At 40.9% G+C, this 18,624-nt stretch overlaps 1 protein-coding gene across 1 annotated transcript in view; it reads left to right on the top strand.

The window, feature by feature from the left end:
• The first annotated feature begins 707 nt into the window (after nucleotides 1-707).
• The window catches only part of itga1 (integrin, alpha 1), a 44,388-nt gene continuing 26,471 nt past the window's right edge, over nucleotides 708-18,624 (top strand). Inside the window, exon 1 of the mRNA XM_071544391.1 lies at nucleotides 708-980. Within this exon, the coding sequence (XP_071400492.1) occupies nucleotides 932-980 (49 nt within the window). The 5' untranslated portion in view covers nucleotides 708-931. The remainder of the gene's footprint in view (nucleotides 981-18,624) is intronic.

Raw genomic sequence — 18,624 nt, 5'->3', positions numbered from 1 at the left:
TTACATCATAGAGGTATCAGAAAATGTCATAAAAAAAAAACCCTGGTATAACCAGAATAATGGTGTTCTTTATGCCACAATGTCTTTTTTAGTAACCCATGAAGTCATATTATCTAAGTAAAGTGACATCAAATTATATTATACGAGAGTCATGACAATTAACAATATGCATTTGCCACTTACACTTACTAGCTGTAAATGTCTTGTTGGTCTGGCATAGGCCTACTGATGACCTCTTCATAAACTCATCATATTTCTTAAAACATCATGATAATTGAGGCATGACACAAATACATATCTATTTGTCTACATAACATACAGTAACATGTAACAGACGAGGTTTTGGATCAGGTTTCAAAAGCTCCATTATTCGCTGTGTTCATCTGAGAAATTACATTCGTTCAACTGACAGATGAAATATATGTTTCAAATATTAAAATGTGTTAAATAACTAACAATAAGTAAAGTGTTACTTGCTATGTTCAGAAGAGGTTAGAATTCTGATCGACATGTCACTCAGTTAGTCATTTTCTGCACTGCACTTATTTGACTGGTAAGATTTTCCCATGGGCTGGCAAGACCAGCAGCGGTTACACTCCAGCCTAAGGTCCTCTGTATGAGTGAACTCCTTAACTCTCCCACTCGCTTTCTCCCTCCTCCTCCTTGTTTCTGTCCGCTCCGCTCCGCTCAGACGGGACGGGCAGTGGAACAGAGCACATCCCAGAGAGTGAAGCCTATTTCAAACCGGAGTTTACGTTCAGCGATTCAGATACTTCAAGCGTGGATGCTGCAGCACAGGAAATGCCTTGTGAACTGTCATTACTCATTTAGCCATTACGTCGCTGGAGATTTCTCTCTTGTTGAATATCGAGCTTCATAAGGAAAAGGTCGCGGAATAACTGAAGCTGCAGGAGACCGATAGTGTCAAAAGATGCTCGGGACAAGTCAGCATTTCACTTTGACAACAGTAACAACCATCGGTAAGTAAAGTCTGAAGGGACGGGACGCTTGTGCTTGATTACCAGATTAAATAAGAAGATACCAACATGAAATTACGCGCCTGCGCGCGTGTTGTACCATGTTAAGGTCTCCGGCGCATCTTTGGGCACACTCCGGACAGCACATCTTAGATAATTGCAGTGTGCATAATTCACGACTAAGCAACTAAAAGCATCCATTAGGTGTGTGACTAACATTGCCTCCATGCCCATTAAAAGGTGGTGGCACCACAGTGTCCTCGCAAACTGCTCCTAAATACTTTCCGTCAGTAATGCCCACATGTTACTTATTCTGACTGGAGGAAACCGCAGAACACTTAATTGTTTCTCCGTGTAGGAGGTTGGCTTTAGGAGCGTGGCACCGCCACATGTAACTGTGCACACAGACATTATGTCAGTAAAACTACCCTACTGTATGGTGCTTTAATTGAATGGCGCGCCTTTCTGCACCAACGACCAAACGCATAGAGACGCCAGTACGTATGTTACATACAAGTGTCATGTCTTTCTGGAAAATAAAAAAAACTAGGCTAAATAATTTTGCTGTATCTAAGCACAGATGTCTTCATTGTGATGTCATTTCACCAATATCATGTTGCTGCAGAAATGGCATATGAAATTGATTAAAGTTAGTTCCTGTAGGCTAATGAAAGAAATCCTCCCTGCATGACTCAATATGCAGGCATGGGGCTTTCTAACTATTATCACTGACAATCAGATTTTCATTCTGTTCTTGAGGGTGTTATCTTTTGAACGTCATAATACACTTTATTGAATATTGACTTTACACCAGCGTAACAGGCTGGTGGGAGTGGGGTACTGTATTAGTAATGGATATGCATGTTGGTATTGGGGAGTCCCTCGGTGACGCTGTGCTCTCAGGTTCAGCTCCAGAGCAGCAGAAGTGAATTAACTTCTAGATCATGTAGTTCAAACATGAGGGAAAGTACCGGCTAACCAAAATGAACCACTCCTCTGTGTTAGAAAGAAAGAGAAAGACAGAGAGCGGGAGACAGAGAGAGAATAGAGAGAGACTAAAGTAAACAGTGCAGGTCTCTCTAATTCTCAGATTCCTACGCTTACATGTGATGCTGGCTTGTGACCGTCATTGGAGAATTGAGTTAAGAGATGCAGTTGGAGATAAAATGTGTGTGTGTGTGTGTGTACAGTCTACAGATGTTACCAACTAAGTACAGTCTAACCCTATGATACCTTGAAAACCATCACTGTGCTTTACATCCTGAATGTGAATTACATTTAGCCACACATACAGTAAATGGCTGTAAATGTCAGATGTCTACAGATGTCAGAGAGGTTCTTCCAAGTACTGTATCAATGTATAAACACTCTGGTGTGATGGCGAGGTGGTTTGATCGTCATTATGTGTTTTCCAATGTACCCAACATCCCTGCTGTTTTTCGTAAACAAAGCCCCAAGAGAAATCCTGATTCTGGAAATAGCCTGCACCTTTGACCTAGTATATATGGATCACCTTTTCTGAAAAACTGTTTAAGAATGAGTCATTAGCGTCATGTATATGTAGACTTGGGTTCTTGTGTAGGCTCGTGGTTTTGATTTTGGGCAGCCTTGGACATGTCCATAAGCTGGCTGTCAGAGGCTTAAGGACTGCAGGTCTGCCAGGAGCAAGAGCTAAGCAGCTGGAACGAGACTGCTCCTTCTCCACTGTCACTGATCCACTGGCTGCATGGTGGAGAAAGTGTCCACAAACCTAATATTGTAGAACCTTAAAATGTGTGTGTCTGTGTCTGTGTGTGAGAAGGGATCACCACAAGCTCACATTTGCAGCAAATCATTCCTGTCATCACATCAAGAAGTCAAGTTTCCTTACTTGGCCCAGTGCCCTCTTTGCCCCCCATCTAGCTCCTCCAATCAGACAGCGGTTCTCCGTAGGTCACTGATGTTTCACCGACGTTTCCTTCCTCATCCCGTGGTCCCATGCACATGCCTCCCTCACAGGACACATCCTTGCCACACTGGTGGGAAACCTCCCCTGCAACCCACCCACCATGCTCCCTCTGTTCATTAAGTAATGAACTTGTCTCTGTTTTCCTTGTGGTTATGCATCTGCCATCAAGCTGGTTGTTTGTGAATGAGGATGACTGGATTTACTTAACTAAACTAGTTAATGTTTTGTTTTATTCTGTTATTTTATCCTGTCTCACCTAGTACAGTCCCATTCTGTCCACTGGTGTTCAGTCTAGTACTGTGGGCTGTACTGTGTATGACCCAAATTGGGTTATACAGGGGCAGGAGCTGTTTGGTTTGAGACCATACTGGGAGATCCCATGTTGTGCTATTGGAGCTACCTCTGCTTGGCTCAGAGGCCCACATGTGGTTATTGTAGTGGCAGTATTTAATCTCTGTAAATTCCTAACGGAGATGGGAGTACAGGTGGTTTTGGTTTGGTACTCCATAGAACAGGGGCATCTGGCTTCAATCAGTGTGTGTGGGATTGGGGTGACCAAACTTACGATGGACACATGAACAGCATGAACACCTATACTTAAGACTCTCTCTGTCTTAGTCTCTCTCCCACTCTCACTTTCTCTCTCTCACACACACACACACACCGCTGAATGCAGGAGGTGAGGTGGTGAACAATTATTTGTGGAGCTATTGTGTGAGTTCTTTTGAATGCAGTGACTGTGGTGCATCATGCAATTAGAGTAAGAGAGGTTTGTCAGATGTGAAAAACAGCTCTAGGAAATTTTGGGTGATATTTCACAATATGGCTCCTTAACTAACTAAAAGTTAGCTTTTTGGTCCATGAGTTGGTTGGAATGAACTAAATTAGATGGGGAGCTGTTATGAGACTTTTGGTTGGTTTCTGCTGCTAACATGTTTTTGCCTGGTGTGGTATTCATAAGCTGTAAACCGTTTCCCAATCAATTTAGCGGATGCTCAGCCCACTTGTCACATTAATGCGCAGTTGTAGAATATAAACCATATGTTCGTCATATTCAGGAATCCATTGAGAGAGAGAAGTGGTGAAGGGTTAGTAGAACATGAACTGATTTAGATCCTCCACATTCTTTAGAGGAGTGAGATACTTTCCCTTCCTTGTATTTCAGGTTTTTAATTTTTCTTGCAGTTTCTCACATCTCAGGTCTAAGGATGTGTTTCTCTGTGTCTCTACAAGATCTTGAACTCATGGAATGTTGCACCAGATTAGATGGATTCATTGAAGGTTTGAAAGCTATAAGAAGAAGGGTTGTACGTCTTAGACATTAAAGCTCTGAATGAATTTATGAGCCTGGAGAAACTATAGTGAAGTGAAGCCCACGATCTCAGTCATTATTATGTCTCTTCCTCCTCTACCATCTTCCACTTTAATCACATTTAATTACATTCTGTGACTTTTCGTTTCCTCTTTGACATCTTTAGCATATGTGCATTTGATGTAGTGTGTGACACTTCATTTTAACTTCCGTATTTGTTTTTTCCAATCAATTGAAGCTGTTGTCTCAAAGAGGTCTGCAGGTCTGGAAGTGCTGTGAAGGTATGAGAGGAAACTAAACCCATTGCCCTGCGTTGTGTCGGCTGGATTGTAACACTGTTAAAAGCCTTTTTGTCAGTTTTCTCTTCCCCCAGTCAGAAACTAGATACTGGAGTTAAGAGGTTGACACTCAGAGATTATGTCGATATATAGTGAGTGGTTAGATTATTAGAGATTATTAGAAACAACTCTTAGGATTTAGCAGGATATTGTAAATAGTCAACATGCTATAAATTGCATAAGGTAGTGAAAAAAAACTGGTCAACTGCAGACCAGATGTCTGATGACTGTGATGCTGACAAAGTGTAAAAGCCCAAGTGATCTGCTTTCAAATATGTTTCTCTTCTCTTCTCTTCTCTTCTCTTCTCTTCTCTTCTCTTCTCTTCTCTTCTCTTCCAATCTCTTCTGTTATGTTGTAATCAGAGAACAGATTTGCACATAATGGTAAAAATCACATAAAAACATCACATAAGAAATCACACTGCTTTGTTTCCAAACTATTGAACTATGAACGATTTAACTGTGAAATTAGATGAATGAACCTTTCACAATGACAAAATGCTAAGTTTAGTCATACAGTACTCAGCCAGCACTGTTAAGCATCACTGCTAGTGAACGCAGATATTGGTTTAGACAGTATCCCAGATAGTGCACAGGATGTGCAAGATAGTGCACAATATGTCACATTGAAAGACTCATGGTCATTTAATACAGAGTAATAATCAATTGGGAAGAATAAAAAAATATTAAGTCATGTTTTTTTCTGGATGAGAAGTCATGTTTTCTGTCAGTGGAAAAACATGTGTTTTCATGTATCATAGTAGTAGCATTCTGCCCAGGGCAAGTAGTATTTCTGGATTTCTAGCTCTGACATTTAATGGATAAGAAGCATTTCAAATGGGCCATGAATTCTGCAGTTTACTCTCTGCTGAGAGATATCCATGTAGGTAGCGTTCTTCAAGCACATTTTTCTTTGATTGCTTAGCCTGGCAGTTTGGTTAGTGCCATATCTGATGTGGCAAGGGTACAAGTTTCCATCCTTCTTACAAACAAGAAAGCGTAGTGGGTAACACTGAGGTCAGGCTTGAGAATGGCTCAAACAAAAAGAGATGCTCTTTTTGTTTATGTACAGTTTAGAATTTTTTTTATTATTTCAGTACTTCAGTACAGTTTTGAAGTATCCCAGTTTCCCAGAGTTTTCCCAAGAAAAAATGAAAATGAAAATAGAAAGAATGAAAAAGAATGAGAAGTGCTTTGTTTACATCCTTTTTTGAAGTTGTTACTTTTTCCAGTGTAAAGTGTCATGTGCAAACCACACACACACTTTTGGCCTCTTGCACCCTGCCCCTACCCTTTTGAATGATTGGTGGTTTGCTGGTTAGATTCATGTCACTCGCTTACTTCAAGCAAAAATTTAACATTAGCAGCAACAGCATCATTGTTTTGGTACCTTCACAATTACGACCATGTTTGCTTGCATGAGAGGTACTGACCAATAGTAAGAAAAGGGGCAAAGGTGCAAACTTGGGATGACCTGTATTCTTCATGTGCGCACTAACAGCGGTTTCTAAACTAGTGGCCAACAGTTGTGCTCCTCATCTTTAAATGGCATGATGGTTTGGAATTCGTCATTGAAACTAATGCCAGTACTGGGATGCACCAATCAACTGGCCACCGATCATAATTGTCCAAATGGAGCATGGCGTTAGTTCAGGCAGAACACTGACGTTGTGCACGCTATCAGCTGATCAGCTATCAGCTGATCCAACAGCTGACTCTCATCACCAATCACATTCGAACAAGTCAATGAGGCGGTCTTTATAAACTGTCAGCTCACACTGCTGATCATTCATGCCACTGCTGCAAAGTCGACCCAAACTCCCTCCACCTCCCCAACCTCCTCCTGCTGTTATCTGTACACAGAACGTTTGTGCAAGTTATCTCTGAATTATGTCTGGTTTTATGTTGGTTTTCATATTATTAATGATATGTCTACTATGCCTTGGGGGTTTATTGCTCTCCCCGGATCAAATGTATTCATTTGGGGAGCGTCCTCGAGACCAGAGCCTTTTCCGCCAAATACAACTGGTATAACCATTTGAGCTATAAATGGTCCAAACCCCTTTGACGTAAGTGTCTCTGACTGAATACACGTTTAAATAGATTACCATGATTGGCCGATCACCGTCTCAACTGCCTGATCACATTATAGGCCTATTACACATTCGTTATTTATGCTCATGTGCCATTTGACAGTAATTGAACATGGGCTTGTTTTTTTTTTTTTCTTTAAAGAGAATGGACCCATCCGTTCTTTAAGTGGCCTTGCTGTTTGTAATTTAATATTTGCCAGGAGCAAGCCGCAGAGAGAGACTCTGTGTTTTTATTAAACAAAGAGTGTTCGATTATTGTGTCCATTTGCTATTTTTAACTGTTAACAAACACTGACATCTTACATATATAATTTTTTTATTTTTGTTATGAATTCCATAACCTATATGATTAGAAACAGTTTAATGTGTTGGACAGAAGGCATCCCCTATGCTGCCTTAACAAAAATTTTTTTTAATGTGCTACTGATGGCAACAGGTGAAGGACCTCAGTCATCAACCACACATTAACACGTAATAAATGTTGGATACAAAATATGTTTTATTTACAAATGGTTAGTCCAGCAATGTCATGCAGTCAAAAAACAACCTTTTAATATATTGAAATTTTACTGTTTGTGCGTGCTATACACTTTTTCATGATGTGCCATAGTAAGTATAATTCCAGGCACATCATGCATTATTGATTGATCAGTTGGAGCAAGATGTGTCCTTCACTACAACTGGCAGTAGCCTGCAGCAAGTGATGCCCCTTGGTTTCAATAAGGAATACTTCGAATTTGAACATAACCATTTAAGGAAACTAAAGGAAAAATGTACATGTGGGGGAAAGATACAGTTTTTTGGTGAGTAAAGTAAGTTGAAATTCAACATGTCAAGGTAGGCCAATTCCATCTTTTTGTTCCCTGCAGTCATCTAATAAATACAGTCACTTATTGCTTCAAAGAAAAATGTTTTGCATATAACATACACTTAACTTAAATTCAGCAAACTCTATGGGGAACCAATCTGAAGCAACCAGAGCAATAATACTGTGATTCAGTTAACCAATAGAAATGACTAGAGATAGAATTTATGGATTCATAGAATGCTTGTTTGAACATTTACATTCAAGTGAGCCTTGAACTCATATTAGCATTAAGAATATGTACCCATATCCCATTTAAACCGCCCTGTTGTTTGTTAACATATCCAGAAGTTTGGTCTTCCATTCATTGTCAGTAAAGCAACTCAAGGATTTGACCCTTGACCTCATCAAGAGATTCTTGGCTTTCTTGTTTCTGATTTCTAGAGAGATTATACATGGTTATCATAGAACATGCACATTAACAGAGTATTGTATCAAGCTCATTCAGAAAAGGAATTAATTCCCCACTGCTTTTGCATGATCAGCAAAGACAACCCGGTGCATCTTGGAGCATGCAGGGGTGCCTGATGTTATAAAATGTATAAGTTGCACCTTCTTGATTATTCAGCTTTCATACATTTCCAGGAAGACCCTGCTATGGTTGTCAGAGGAAGTATTTAGAGCATTGTTCTGTGGTTTAGCCCCAAGCTTGTGAAACCACAAAGGAGACCAGGTACAAAGTTGCTGGTTCAAGGTTGATGCTTCCAGTTGGTTATAGAGTTTTTAAAGGGTAAAAACATGTAGCTTTAGGCCCTACTAAATTTCAGCTATTTTTTACAGGTACAGTGGTCATATTTCTTGACTGCAAGCTATCATCAACAACTTCTATCATTTTGCCAAATGAGATGTCCCTATTATGTACCATGCATGAAAGAAGTAGAAGTATCTCCATCAATTTAAAATAGTTTTCAGCATGAAAACTGCTTGCCACTTCCTAGTGTAAACAGACTGGGTGCTTTCACATCTCCTAGCAACACAAAAGTGTTCAAATGAACAGTCTATATTAAATCAATTAATACAATGGACAATTATTTATATAATTTAAAGCAATCGCATCCACATTCATTTATTTGATGCATGTTCACACTAACCTTGACATCATTTTTAACCCTAACCCCAACCCTAACCTGGCCCCATTTCTAACAAGAAAAAGTGCTCAGTAGAGTGCAGACCTCCTCCATGTCTGACAACACCCTGCAAGGAAGTTATGCACCTTTTGGTGACATGCCATGGCCACCACCATGCACCCTTTCAGCCAATCGACATGAAAAGTTCATCAGTTCTTCCTTGGCCCATAACCAACCTTCATACCAAGTTTTGTGCAAATCTGTGGCCAACTTTTTGAGATTTCCTGCTAACAGACGGACAGACAGAGAAACACACAGACGGAAGTGAAAACATCACCTCCTTTGCGGAGGTAATTAACCCCAACCCTGAGATTAACCCTAGCCCAGACTTTGAATATCTACAGGCTACCTTTCACACAATTATGAGTATCACTTGAAACTCAGACTTTTTAGTCATACATACATTATAGTCACTTGATAGGAAGTTGAGTATCTACATTGGATTATCCAATAAAGTTAAACATTTTAAAAGTATAAAGAGGATCAAAATGTTGAATACATCCGCACATCTTCTAAAGTACCTGAACATTTTAAAGTTTGAACGGAGGCTATAGTATGTGGAAGTAATTACAGTTGAGGAGTGTATAATAAAGAAATAGTGGGAATAATCACTTAACCACTGAAATAATAACCATTCGCCTAATAAATAGTGGGAAATCATGAGTGTTAATAACAGTAATGTTTCAAACTTTTGAGGTAGAGAACACTAATGGTATGTCTGGCCACTAATTTAGATTAATCAACCTTAATGCAAAAGAATGCCTTGGAAAGTGACAAAGAAATATTTAATTAAGTTAAGTAAAATTAACTTGTAATTTTACTGCAAATCCTCAGAGGTCATGTGGGCAACGGAAGTCAATTAGTCACTAACTATTATGTAGCCTGAAGCCGTGTTCATGCAATTTTGCATTTTTGCCTCAAATGCATTTGTGCTGATATAAAGAAAGTGGAATTGCACAATGCGCTCTGTGTTTCCATGATAAGTAGGCTAGTTGCACAAGCAGCTATCAGCAAACAATACATGGGGATAACTCACCATTCACCAGAAAATAGCAAAATAGCCAACATAATCCTTGACTCATAATCTGTCAGCTGCCTATGCACCATAAAACCCTGCCTCTTCTTTGTTGTGATTAGTCAGTTTACAATGAAATTTGACATTATGTGTGCTCCTCTAAAAAAAAAGGAACTTTTCTCCAAAAAAAAGTGCTCCACTTTCCACTCCGCCTAGAACCAAGTCAGGCACAGTGCATTTTCCAAAGCTGACACTTTCTGTCCAGCTTGCGGCCGCTCTCCATTTCCTGCAATGTTAAAAGGGTGCTGGCAGTTTGAAAAAATGGATTTGTGTCAACGCGGCCTAAGTTATTAGCCATACAGCCTAGCATGGATGATGTTGGATTTGTGGAGAATTAAGTCATTCTAACTAAAAAAAGTTAAAACTGAGGTTGCTGAAGCCAAAAAACTTTATTGCTTATGAGTCTAATGTTTCTGAGAGAAATTTCAGCCAAGGAATCAGTGGTAGGCAAGCTATAAATGTAATGCTAACTAGCAATCTATTAGCAAGTTTAATGCAGCTAATTTTGTTAATTTTATTATTTTTGTTTTATTATAATACAAAATGAATTGCCCATATTGCCTACGCTGCAAACCAAGTGAATGATGACTCTCTGTCTGTAACAAACACTATGGCAACACTTGAAATGAATCATCATCATCTTGGTTTCTCTGCCTCAGCTTGAAGGAGGAAGAGAGAGAGAAAAAAATAGGAACTTGATGGGTGATGCTTCTGCCAAACTCTCATGTTCATTTGTGTCACAGCATGCATGCCACCCCAGTGTCAAGACCATTACTGCAGATGTGGAATTATCCCCAGTAGTCTCATCTGTTTTAACATAGATTGTGGGAACACCAGCACCAGGACTTCATTGTGTGAGAGCTTTCCCTGCCTCAGGCAAGTAGATGTGCATGAAACCTGGGTAAATACATACAGTACATCATGAGTGCATCATTTTGTGGTCAGGTTGAGATTGACGAACACAGAGTTTGACTCTGTGCTGCAGGCCAATTGACTGAGAAAAAAAGACTGATTGTATTTGAATAACACTGAGGACCTCCATGGATTGTTTTAGTACCTAAACTTCCTGGAAGCTTAAACACAGAGACACACATTATAGATAAATGTGTGCAGTAATAGTCCCCAACAAAACACACATTGGAAAGAAACCAAAAAAAAAAAAAGACACCCATGTAGGTACAACATCACGTGTAGTGTCCACTTAGGTCATAACCTCCACGATCAAGACCTTGTGACCTCATGACCTCCTTCCCAATGGTCAGGGCACACACACACACACACACACACACACACACACAGTTAACACACTCAACACAAGAGCATTGAAGAGAATCTGCATGTGTTTCACACTTCACCGCTCGTCATCACCTTCCTTCAGACTGTTACGTTTTCAGGAGCATCCCCTAGTCCCCGTGGAGCGATGGTATAATTGTTTCCATATTGAAGACTCGTTAAAGTCACTGCCTCTGAAAGGAAGCTGAATTATGACTCTTGTTGTCTTCTCAAAGAGAAGGAAAAATGGTTTGTCTTTATTTCACATGACATTTCCTTGAATGAAGGACAGAGCGATTCTATACTTTAGTCATGTTAGCGTCAGTACGTAGGTCAGGACGTCCATTGAGAACCTGGACTCCCTAAAATATTAACTTGGTAATTATATAAACACCACACAGCCAATTTATAGAACACTTATCTCAGCAGCAGAAAATTTAATTTTAAGAAATTTCAAGCCTTTCTGGAAGGAAAAAGGGGCATAGAACTGAATTTGAACCCAGGAATTTGGCGGCAGTCTCGTTCTGGTGGACATCTCTCCACTTAGCTAAACTGTGCCATGTCCATGGATAGTTTATGAGTGCCGAGGTATTTTTCAGTCATGTGACCTCTGGCACTGCACAGTTGCTGTGAGGCATCAGGGCCACGGAGGGAGGAGGGAGGGCAGACAGGGAGGCAAAGGGGAAAGTGCAGGGGAGGTTGTTGGGAGAGGAAAGCTGCTGGGGCTACGATAGGGAGTCAGAGGGGAGGTTCATTTCAGAGAATCTGTGGTGGGAGTAGATTGCGTTATCACCAGATTAGCACAACAACAAGGAGAACAGGGAATAGTTGAGGAGAGAGTGGACAACCACTTTCATGGGGACCTTCTGTTTTACAAACTGGACTGAGGAGCTTCTATTACTTTATACTTTTTACAGCCCATGTTCCCCTTTTCTCATTTCCCAAGATTGATATTAGACTTGGCTTATTCCAAGTGATTCCTTGTGAAGCAAAAGGCTGCATGTTTATACATAAATAAATAACAGTGTTGCAGAATTTTAGTGTAGTACTTTTTGTGCTTAAGATGAATTTAAAAGCAAAGTGTTAGGATTTCTTTTGCTATAAACGTTCTTTTGTTTTGGGTCTAGTTTGTGATAAAGTGAAATGTTTGTGAAACAGGATTGAGGCCTGTCTAGGGCCATTTCCTTTTTTGCCAGTGTGCCAGACCCCATATAGTCTTGCCAGAAGAAACAACATGAGGAATACACACACACACACACACACACACAAACACACACACACACACACACACACACACACACACACACACACACACACACACACACACACACAGGATCTGAGGCTATCAGCACTTAGCAGGTACTGAAAGTCTCAGAGGGGCTGCAAGTATGTGTGTGTGTGTGTGTGTGTCTGAGACTGTGCGTCTGTGTGTGTGTCCATCTTGTGCTTGTAGCCAAAGTAATGCTGCATCTGTGCACCAGGCCTAGCCCGACATCTACCCAGCCCTCCGCCCCCCTATCTGTCTCCCAGGCCAGCAGCGGGCCAGAGCCATCCATCAAACTGGCATCATACAGGGAGCAGTGGAGCTGTGGCGTCTGCTGAGGCACCGCGTTCACATTAACCTCTCCAAGAAGAGGCCACCACGCAGGTCCCGCTCATAGTGCTCTTCTCCCAGACAAAGGCCTTCTGGGAAATAGGTTACTGAACTTAGGAACATGAGTGAACTACCTTTGTTTCACTATTAAGGCATTCACTGTTACAGTGTAGGTCATGAGTGTAGTATAAGAATGATACACACATTCATAACAGCAGCATAGCTATTTTATAGTAATTGCACAATATTACAATCATAAGACACAAGATGCATCTTATGTAATTGTTGCATGTGTTGCAATGTAGTTCATCACAGTGTACAGCACTTGAGAAAATCATTTTCTACAAATCATGGCTGTTCTTCTTAGTTAGAGTAGCCTACTAACTAATTAAAGGAAGTAAAAAATGTGAAAACTTCACTTCAATTCAATTCTGCCCTTGGATCCTCTTACATCATCATGTGTGATGTAAAATGTACTCCAAGTGTATTCCAATTTACCTTTTTGTTGTATCCACTTTCCCTCAACTTGCCTCATCTAACCTACTTCTACATCAGTTAGTGATTTCCTAAATTTCCCAGGATGCCTTTCGACATCCCCCAGAACGTGCCTGGACGTAAAATATTCAGTTTTAAGTTCAGTTTTAAAGCAATAACGAAAGTGATAGAGATAGCGATAGTAAGAGCAAGAGAGTGACAGTTTCCAGTCGAGACACAGCGAGCATCGCACCCTGACTGAAAGCACAACATGGCTGCGTTGTGTTCTGGACTACTGAGTTGTTGTGTTGGTGGAGAAATTGGTATCTGTCTTGTCTACGATGGATTTCTCCCTGTATGATTGTTGAATGTCGGTGCAAAATGGCGGCTTTAGAAAGAAGCCCTTGCGCTTTGATTCTGAGGGACTGACACCAAAACCTGATGCTTACCAGTTCAATTTATGTTTTCCTATTAAACTCCATTGTAGTTGTGCTGCAAATATCTCAACGTGACGTCACATCACATCATTTACATTTGGCCAGTTATCCACAGGAATAAGACAAATACAACACCAAAACAAATAGATTTTTTACCTCCGTCCGTTCATCCGTCTGTCTGTTATCAGGATATCTCAAAAAGTTGGGCATGGATTTGCACAAAACTTGGTATAAAGGCTGGTTATGGGCCAAGGAAAAACTGATTAACTTTTCATGTCGATTGGCCAAAAGGGGGCCATGGTGGTGGGCGTGGCATATCACCAAAAGGTGCATAACTTAAGAACTGATTCACATAATATTACAACGTTGACAAAAGGTTGTGCAGGGAAGAACCACTGGGCCCTGCCTTCTTACAGTTTTTGTAATGTCTCTGGGTGGCCTTGTGGGATGTTGTCAGACATGGCGGAGGTCTGTGCAGGTCTGTCTAGTTAACAATGTGTTAGGATGGAGTTTTCCTTTAATTATGAATCCCTAAAAATTTTCACACAACTCCCCAAAACTCTTCTCAGAATTATTCATAAAGATCTACGACATCTACTCTTTTACTGCTCATGTCAACATCTTTTTTTCTTTTTTCTAACAACTTTACATAATTTCGTATCTATCTAGGTAGGACTTCTTATTGGTCACAGTTCACAACTCTACCTGTGTGTTGACTAGCTGTAGCTTGCAAAAACCAGGAACGGAACTGTCCAGGAGTGGTACTGTGTTACTCTTAATCGAGCTCTCTGTGCTAGTAAAGAACAATTCTACCCAGTACTGTAACATGACATCTCACAGGCCTGATCATCAAGCCTGTTTCCGACCGGAGAGGATAACATGGCTGTATCTCTGTGAGGAATATCCACTTTTGGTCCAAGCTTTGGGAAGTGAAGAGAGCTGGATAATGTCAGAGAGAGAGGGAGAGAGAGAGAGAGAAGAGAAATTGTGCCAATGGGACAGACAAATTTCCCAGTGAGAAAAACACACAATTTCATGTGAGAAATTCCAAATTGCCTCGAGAGACTTTTGGTCTCTGGATGTGAGAACATTTAATGGTTTGGGAAGAAACTTCAACAAAAGTCACCAAGAGTCTTGTTTGAACCTCTTTCTCTGTTGTCATTCATCATCATCTTGGTATTTGTTAGTTTCCCAGTTTGTTTGTCTTTGTTACTATTTTTATCTGTGCATAACATTTTTCTTTTTGTCAGCTTATCTTATTCAGTTATCAACTGAGAGAATCAAATGCCCCAACAGGCTCCATTGAGTCATGTCTGATGAGTGCGTATGTCTTCTGGTATGGCACTTCATTTTTTGGAAGTAGCCTTGTAATAACTGGAAAGACATTCAAGGGGCATGTGATGTGGCTGTCATGCACTTCAAGATTCACCCCCTCTAAGACTAAAATAAGCAGGTCGCCTTGAGTCTTCTTGATTTATGTTGCCATCAGCTTAGCCTAGATGTTGGGAATTATTGGAAATTTTGAATGTACAATTGATATACTTGGGTTTGATACTTTAATCTGTTATATTGGTCAGCTTCACAGACAAAACAGGTGCTGAGCTTGAAACTAGCTTTAAGATCATTTTCAATTGTTTTCATATAAATTGATTATACCAGTCCACCAAAATGGCAGGGAGAGTGGTTGAAGTTCTTATCCATCTATCTATTCCTCTAACACAAAACCTCTCCTCTCAGCCATATAAATGGATTGTGCAGTTAAGTCGGCTTTGGCTAAAAGCCTTATGGAACACATCATTACAGTTGGCACATGATTTAAAAACAAACACTAAACAGCAGAGTTAAATTACAGCATGACATTGTAAAAAGAAGAAGAGGCATGCCATTTAAAATGAGATATACACTTATTATAATGTCAGTATTGCTCCATATACTCATTATGCACTGATATAAAACTGCCTTCTGTTTGCATTGGATAAGTATCAACAATCTACACACCTATTCTTTCCTATTCATTGGTCATGATAACAGCTCTGTTTTCTTGTCCTTTATTGTCTCTCTATGATTGGTCCCACTGCTGCAACATTGTGTGTTATCGAACATGGCAAGCTCCTATTTGTTTTCACTGACTTTCCAAAATAAACCTGTAGCGATGTTTTAAGTGCTAGTCGTCCATGTAGAGTGTTATTATGAAATAATATAGAGCTTACTCCCAAGCTTATGATTATAACATGTTCTCCCACTGTTTGCCCCATGACACGTATGATTATTTACTCTCGTTGCTTATTGGTTGTGAAGGCGAAGGTCATCCTTTGACCCCTGGGTGTGTGTATTTTTAGGATCTCCAGAGGTGTTTGATCTATCCCAGAAGCCCCCACATCCCAGCTGTGCTCTCTATGTTAGCTCTGGTTCTAAAACTGTTAAGATCAGCAGATTTAGCAGTCACTGCATGTGTGTGCTTGTGTGTGTGTGTGTGTGTGTGTGTGTGTGTGTCTGTTAGCGGGATATGATTAGGAGAGAGTCAACCCTCCCTGCTTTATGGAAGGAGAATTTGGAGGGATGAAAGCTTTGACAACCGTCGGGGGGGATGATGTCATTGCGTGGGTCTTGGCTTGTAAGCCTACATGTTTTCTGGGCCAGTAAAACGCAGAGCTCCAGAGAATACATCTGGAACTTCCTGATAGTGGAATTCGATACCGCGGCACTGTGGACCTGACATCCTCAGTCAATGAATAAAAGGATGCGTGAAAAGCGGAGCAGAGGGATGGTGGGAGGGAAGGAGGGACAGAGAGATGAATGGAAGGAGGAATGGTGGAGGAGATGGATGATGGGCTTGAGGGACAGAGGGATGGAGGAATTAATTAATGAATGGGTGGAGGGAAGGAAGCAGATTAAATTGCTGGGAGGGGCGAGGGGGATGATATTTACTAATCATGCTGTGTTGTTTTAGCCCAGCGAACAGTCTGTGTGCGTGTGTGTGTGTGTGTGTATGTGTGTGTGTCCGTTTGCCTGTCTCTTCCTCTGCCTGCAGACATTACCGCTAAAACCCTGGGAAATTAGGCCTCATGTTAGCTAAGGCCTTTCTCACCGCATATTAAGACCCACCCAGCCACCCCCCCACTACACACACACACACACACACACACACACACGCCTATCTACCGTTCCTTACACATACATGTGGACACACGCATACATTTCCTGGGCACTGCACACCCACAAACATTTGCCAGGAATAAAACCATGATTCAGCAAACAGCCAGATGAGAAGATTAAATGGAAGTCAACTGTGTTGAAAAAAAATCTCTTTTTGAAGTTCAGCCCATGATAACGAATACCAGAATGTGCGGAGAGGAGAGAATGTGTGTGGATCCCTTTGGGGCGGAAAACAAGAAGAGAGGACTGAAAGCGAAAGAGAGATGGAAAGATGGGCAGTCAGAGGAGGAGGAGGAGGAGTACAGAGAAAGATAAAAGAACAAAGGGGCAAACCTGGGAGCATTTCATAGTTTCAGGACTTTTTTATGGCCCCAGGCTGCACTCGGCCATGCCAGAGTATGTAACTGCTCTCCCATGCCAGTATATTTGTAGCTGTTATTCCAATGCAAGCACGTGGTGCAGAGAAGGTCCAGATCCCACCCAGAACCCTCCTTGGCCATAGTCCTTGGAAAGTTCAGACACCAGTCCATCATAAAAACACTGATGTTAGCTTGAGTTATCATTGTCTTTCATTCATCCATTCATCCATTCATCCATTCATTCATTCATTCATTCATTCATTCAGTCATTCATTCATTCATTCATTCCTTGTGATTTAAGATTTACGATATACAGTTATGAGCAATTACAGATGTTAACTTTCATTAAGAGGATTTGTTGTAACTGTCTTGGATCAGTTTCACAGTTGACACGTGCAGCACTGACCACAACTGATTAAGGGCCAGTTTCAGGGTTATTTAATGACTTTGTTGCCTACAGGTGCTGATTTGGGATAAGCTTTAAAGTTGGTTATAGCCGGTTAGATGTTTTACAGATGAGCAGGTGTTAGTCGGGGTATGTTTTTATTGCAGCTGAACAGGGCTTTGAAGCCTACAGGTGTCGACTTTGGGTCATTTTTATAGCTGGTTTGATGTCTCACAGGCCAGCAGGTGCCCATTTGTGGAGGTTTTTGCTGTGGCTGTGTCAGACAGATCTGAGTTTCGCTATTTGGGTTGATGTCTTGCAGAATTATTAAATGCTGATATGGACTCATTTTACTTTTGCTAACTGTGGGGCAAAGAGGGCGGCAGGCTTTTATTACGGGTTGGTGTGGCTGACAGACTGCCAGAATTGATCATCAACACATGGAGCTCAACCCCAGCACAGATTCTGTGTAGTGTTAAGGCTATACACAGGCAATATTTGAAGCAATTCAGATAAGCATTTTTATGAATAATTAATTCAGAACATTTTTCTCTACAGTCAACAATGATGTCCACATAGATTTTGTTGTATTTGCCAATCCCCATTCCTCCTGAGTACAAAATTGCTCTTCTCTATTTACTCAGTTTTTGTCTTTATTTGCGGCCCTTGTTAGTTAAAGTGACATCTCATCACTCTATGTGTGGAGCTCAGCAGCAACAGCTTGGCTTCATTTGAGCTTTTGCACTGTGCTTAAGTCCTTTTGCTCACTATGTGCAACACAGTACTGTATGACTCTTCAAGACAGTGATGGACAGCTTTATGTGCCAGTGCCTTGGAGGCTCATGAGGCCAGTTCCATCCATGAAGAGACAAGCTAGCTTATTGGTTTTCCAGGCCATATGTTAGCCTAGTGCACAAAAATAGCTACTTACATAATTCACTGGTTTTGATTTGAGAAGGGTGGATTTAGGAGAGAGCCAGTAGAGCAAAGTGAGATTGATTTATACATTAAAAGTGTTGCCAAAAGACAGAGGACGTTCCTGTAGTTACAGCTTAGGGCAGCGTGTCTGTGTGCCATACTTCAGCTCAGGCTGTGATGAATGGAAAAGGCCTGGTTGGCCTGGAGCCATCTTGAATCAGCTAAATGAGCTGGGATTGTGTGTGTGTGTGTGTGTGTGTGTGCACCTGTGGAGTGGAGGGGATGTGCATAATC

This window comes from Centroberyx affinis, unplaced genomic scaffold (genome assembly GCF_046629955.1).
Source record: "Centroberyx affinis isolate AG114_WGS23_722 - 3 ecotype Tasmania unplaced genomic scaffold, CSIRO-AGI_Caff_v1 ptg004554l_1, whole genome shotgun sequence".
Taxonomy (NCBI): Eukaryota; Metazoa; Chordata; class Actinopteri; order Beryciformes; family Berycidae; genus Centroberyx; species Centroberyx affinis.
Note: the sequence above shows the minus strand (reverse complement) of the source record. Positions and strands in the feature narration are given on the sequence as shown.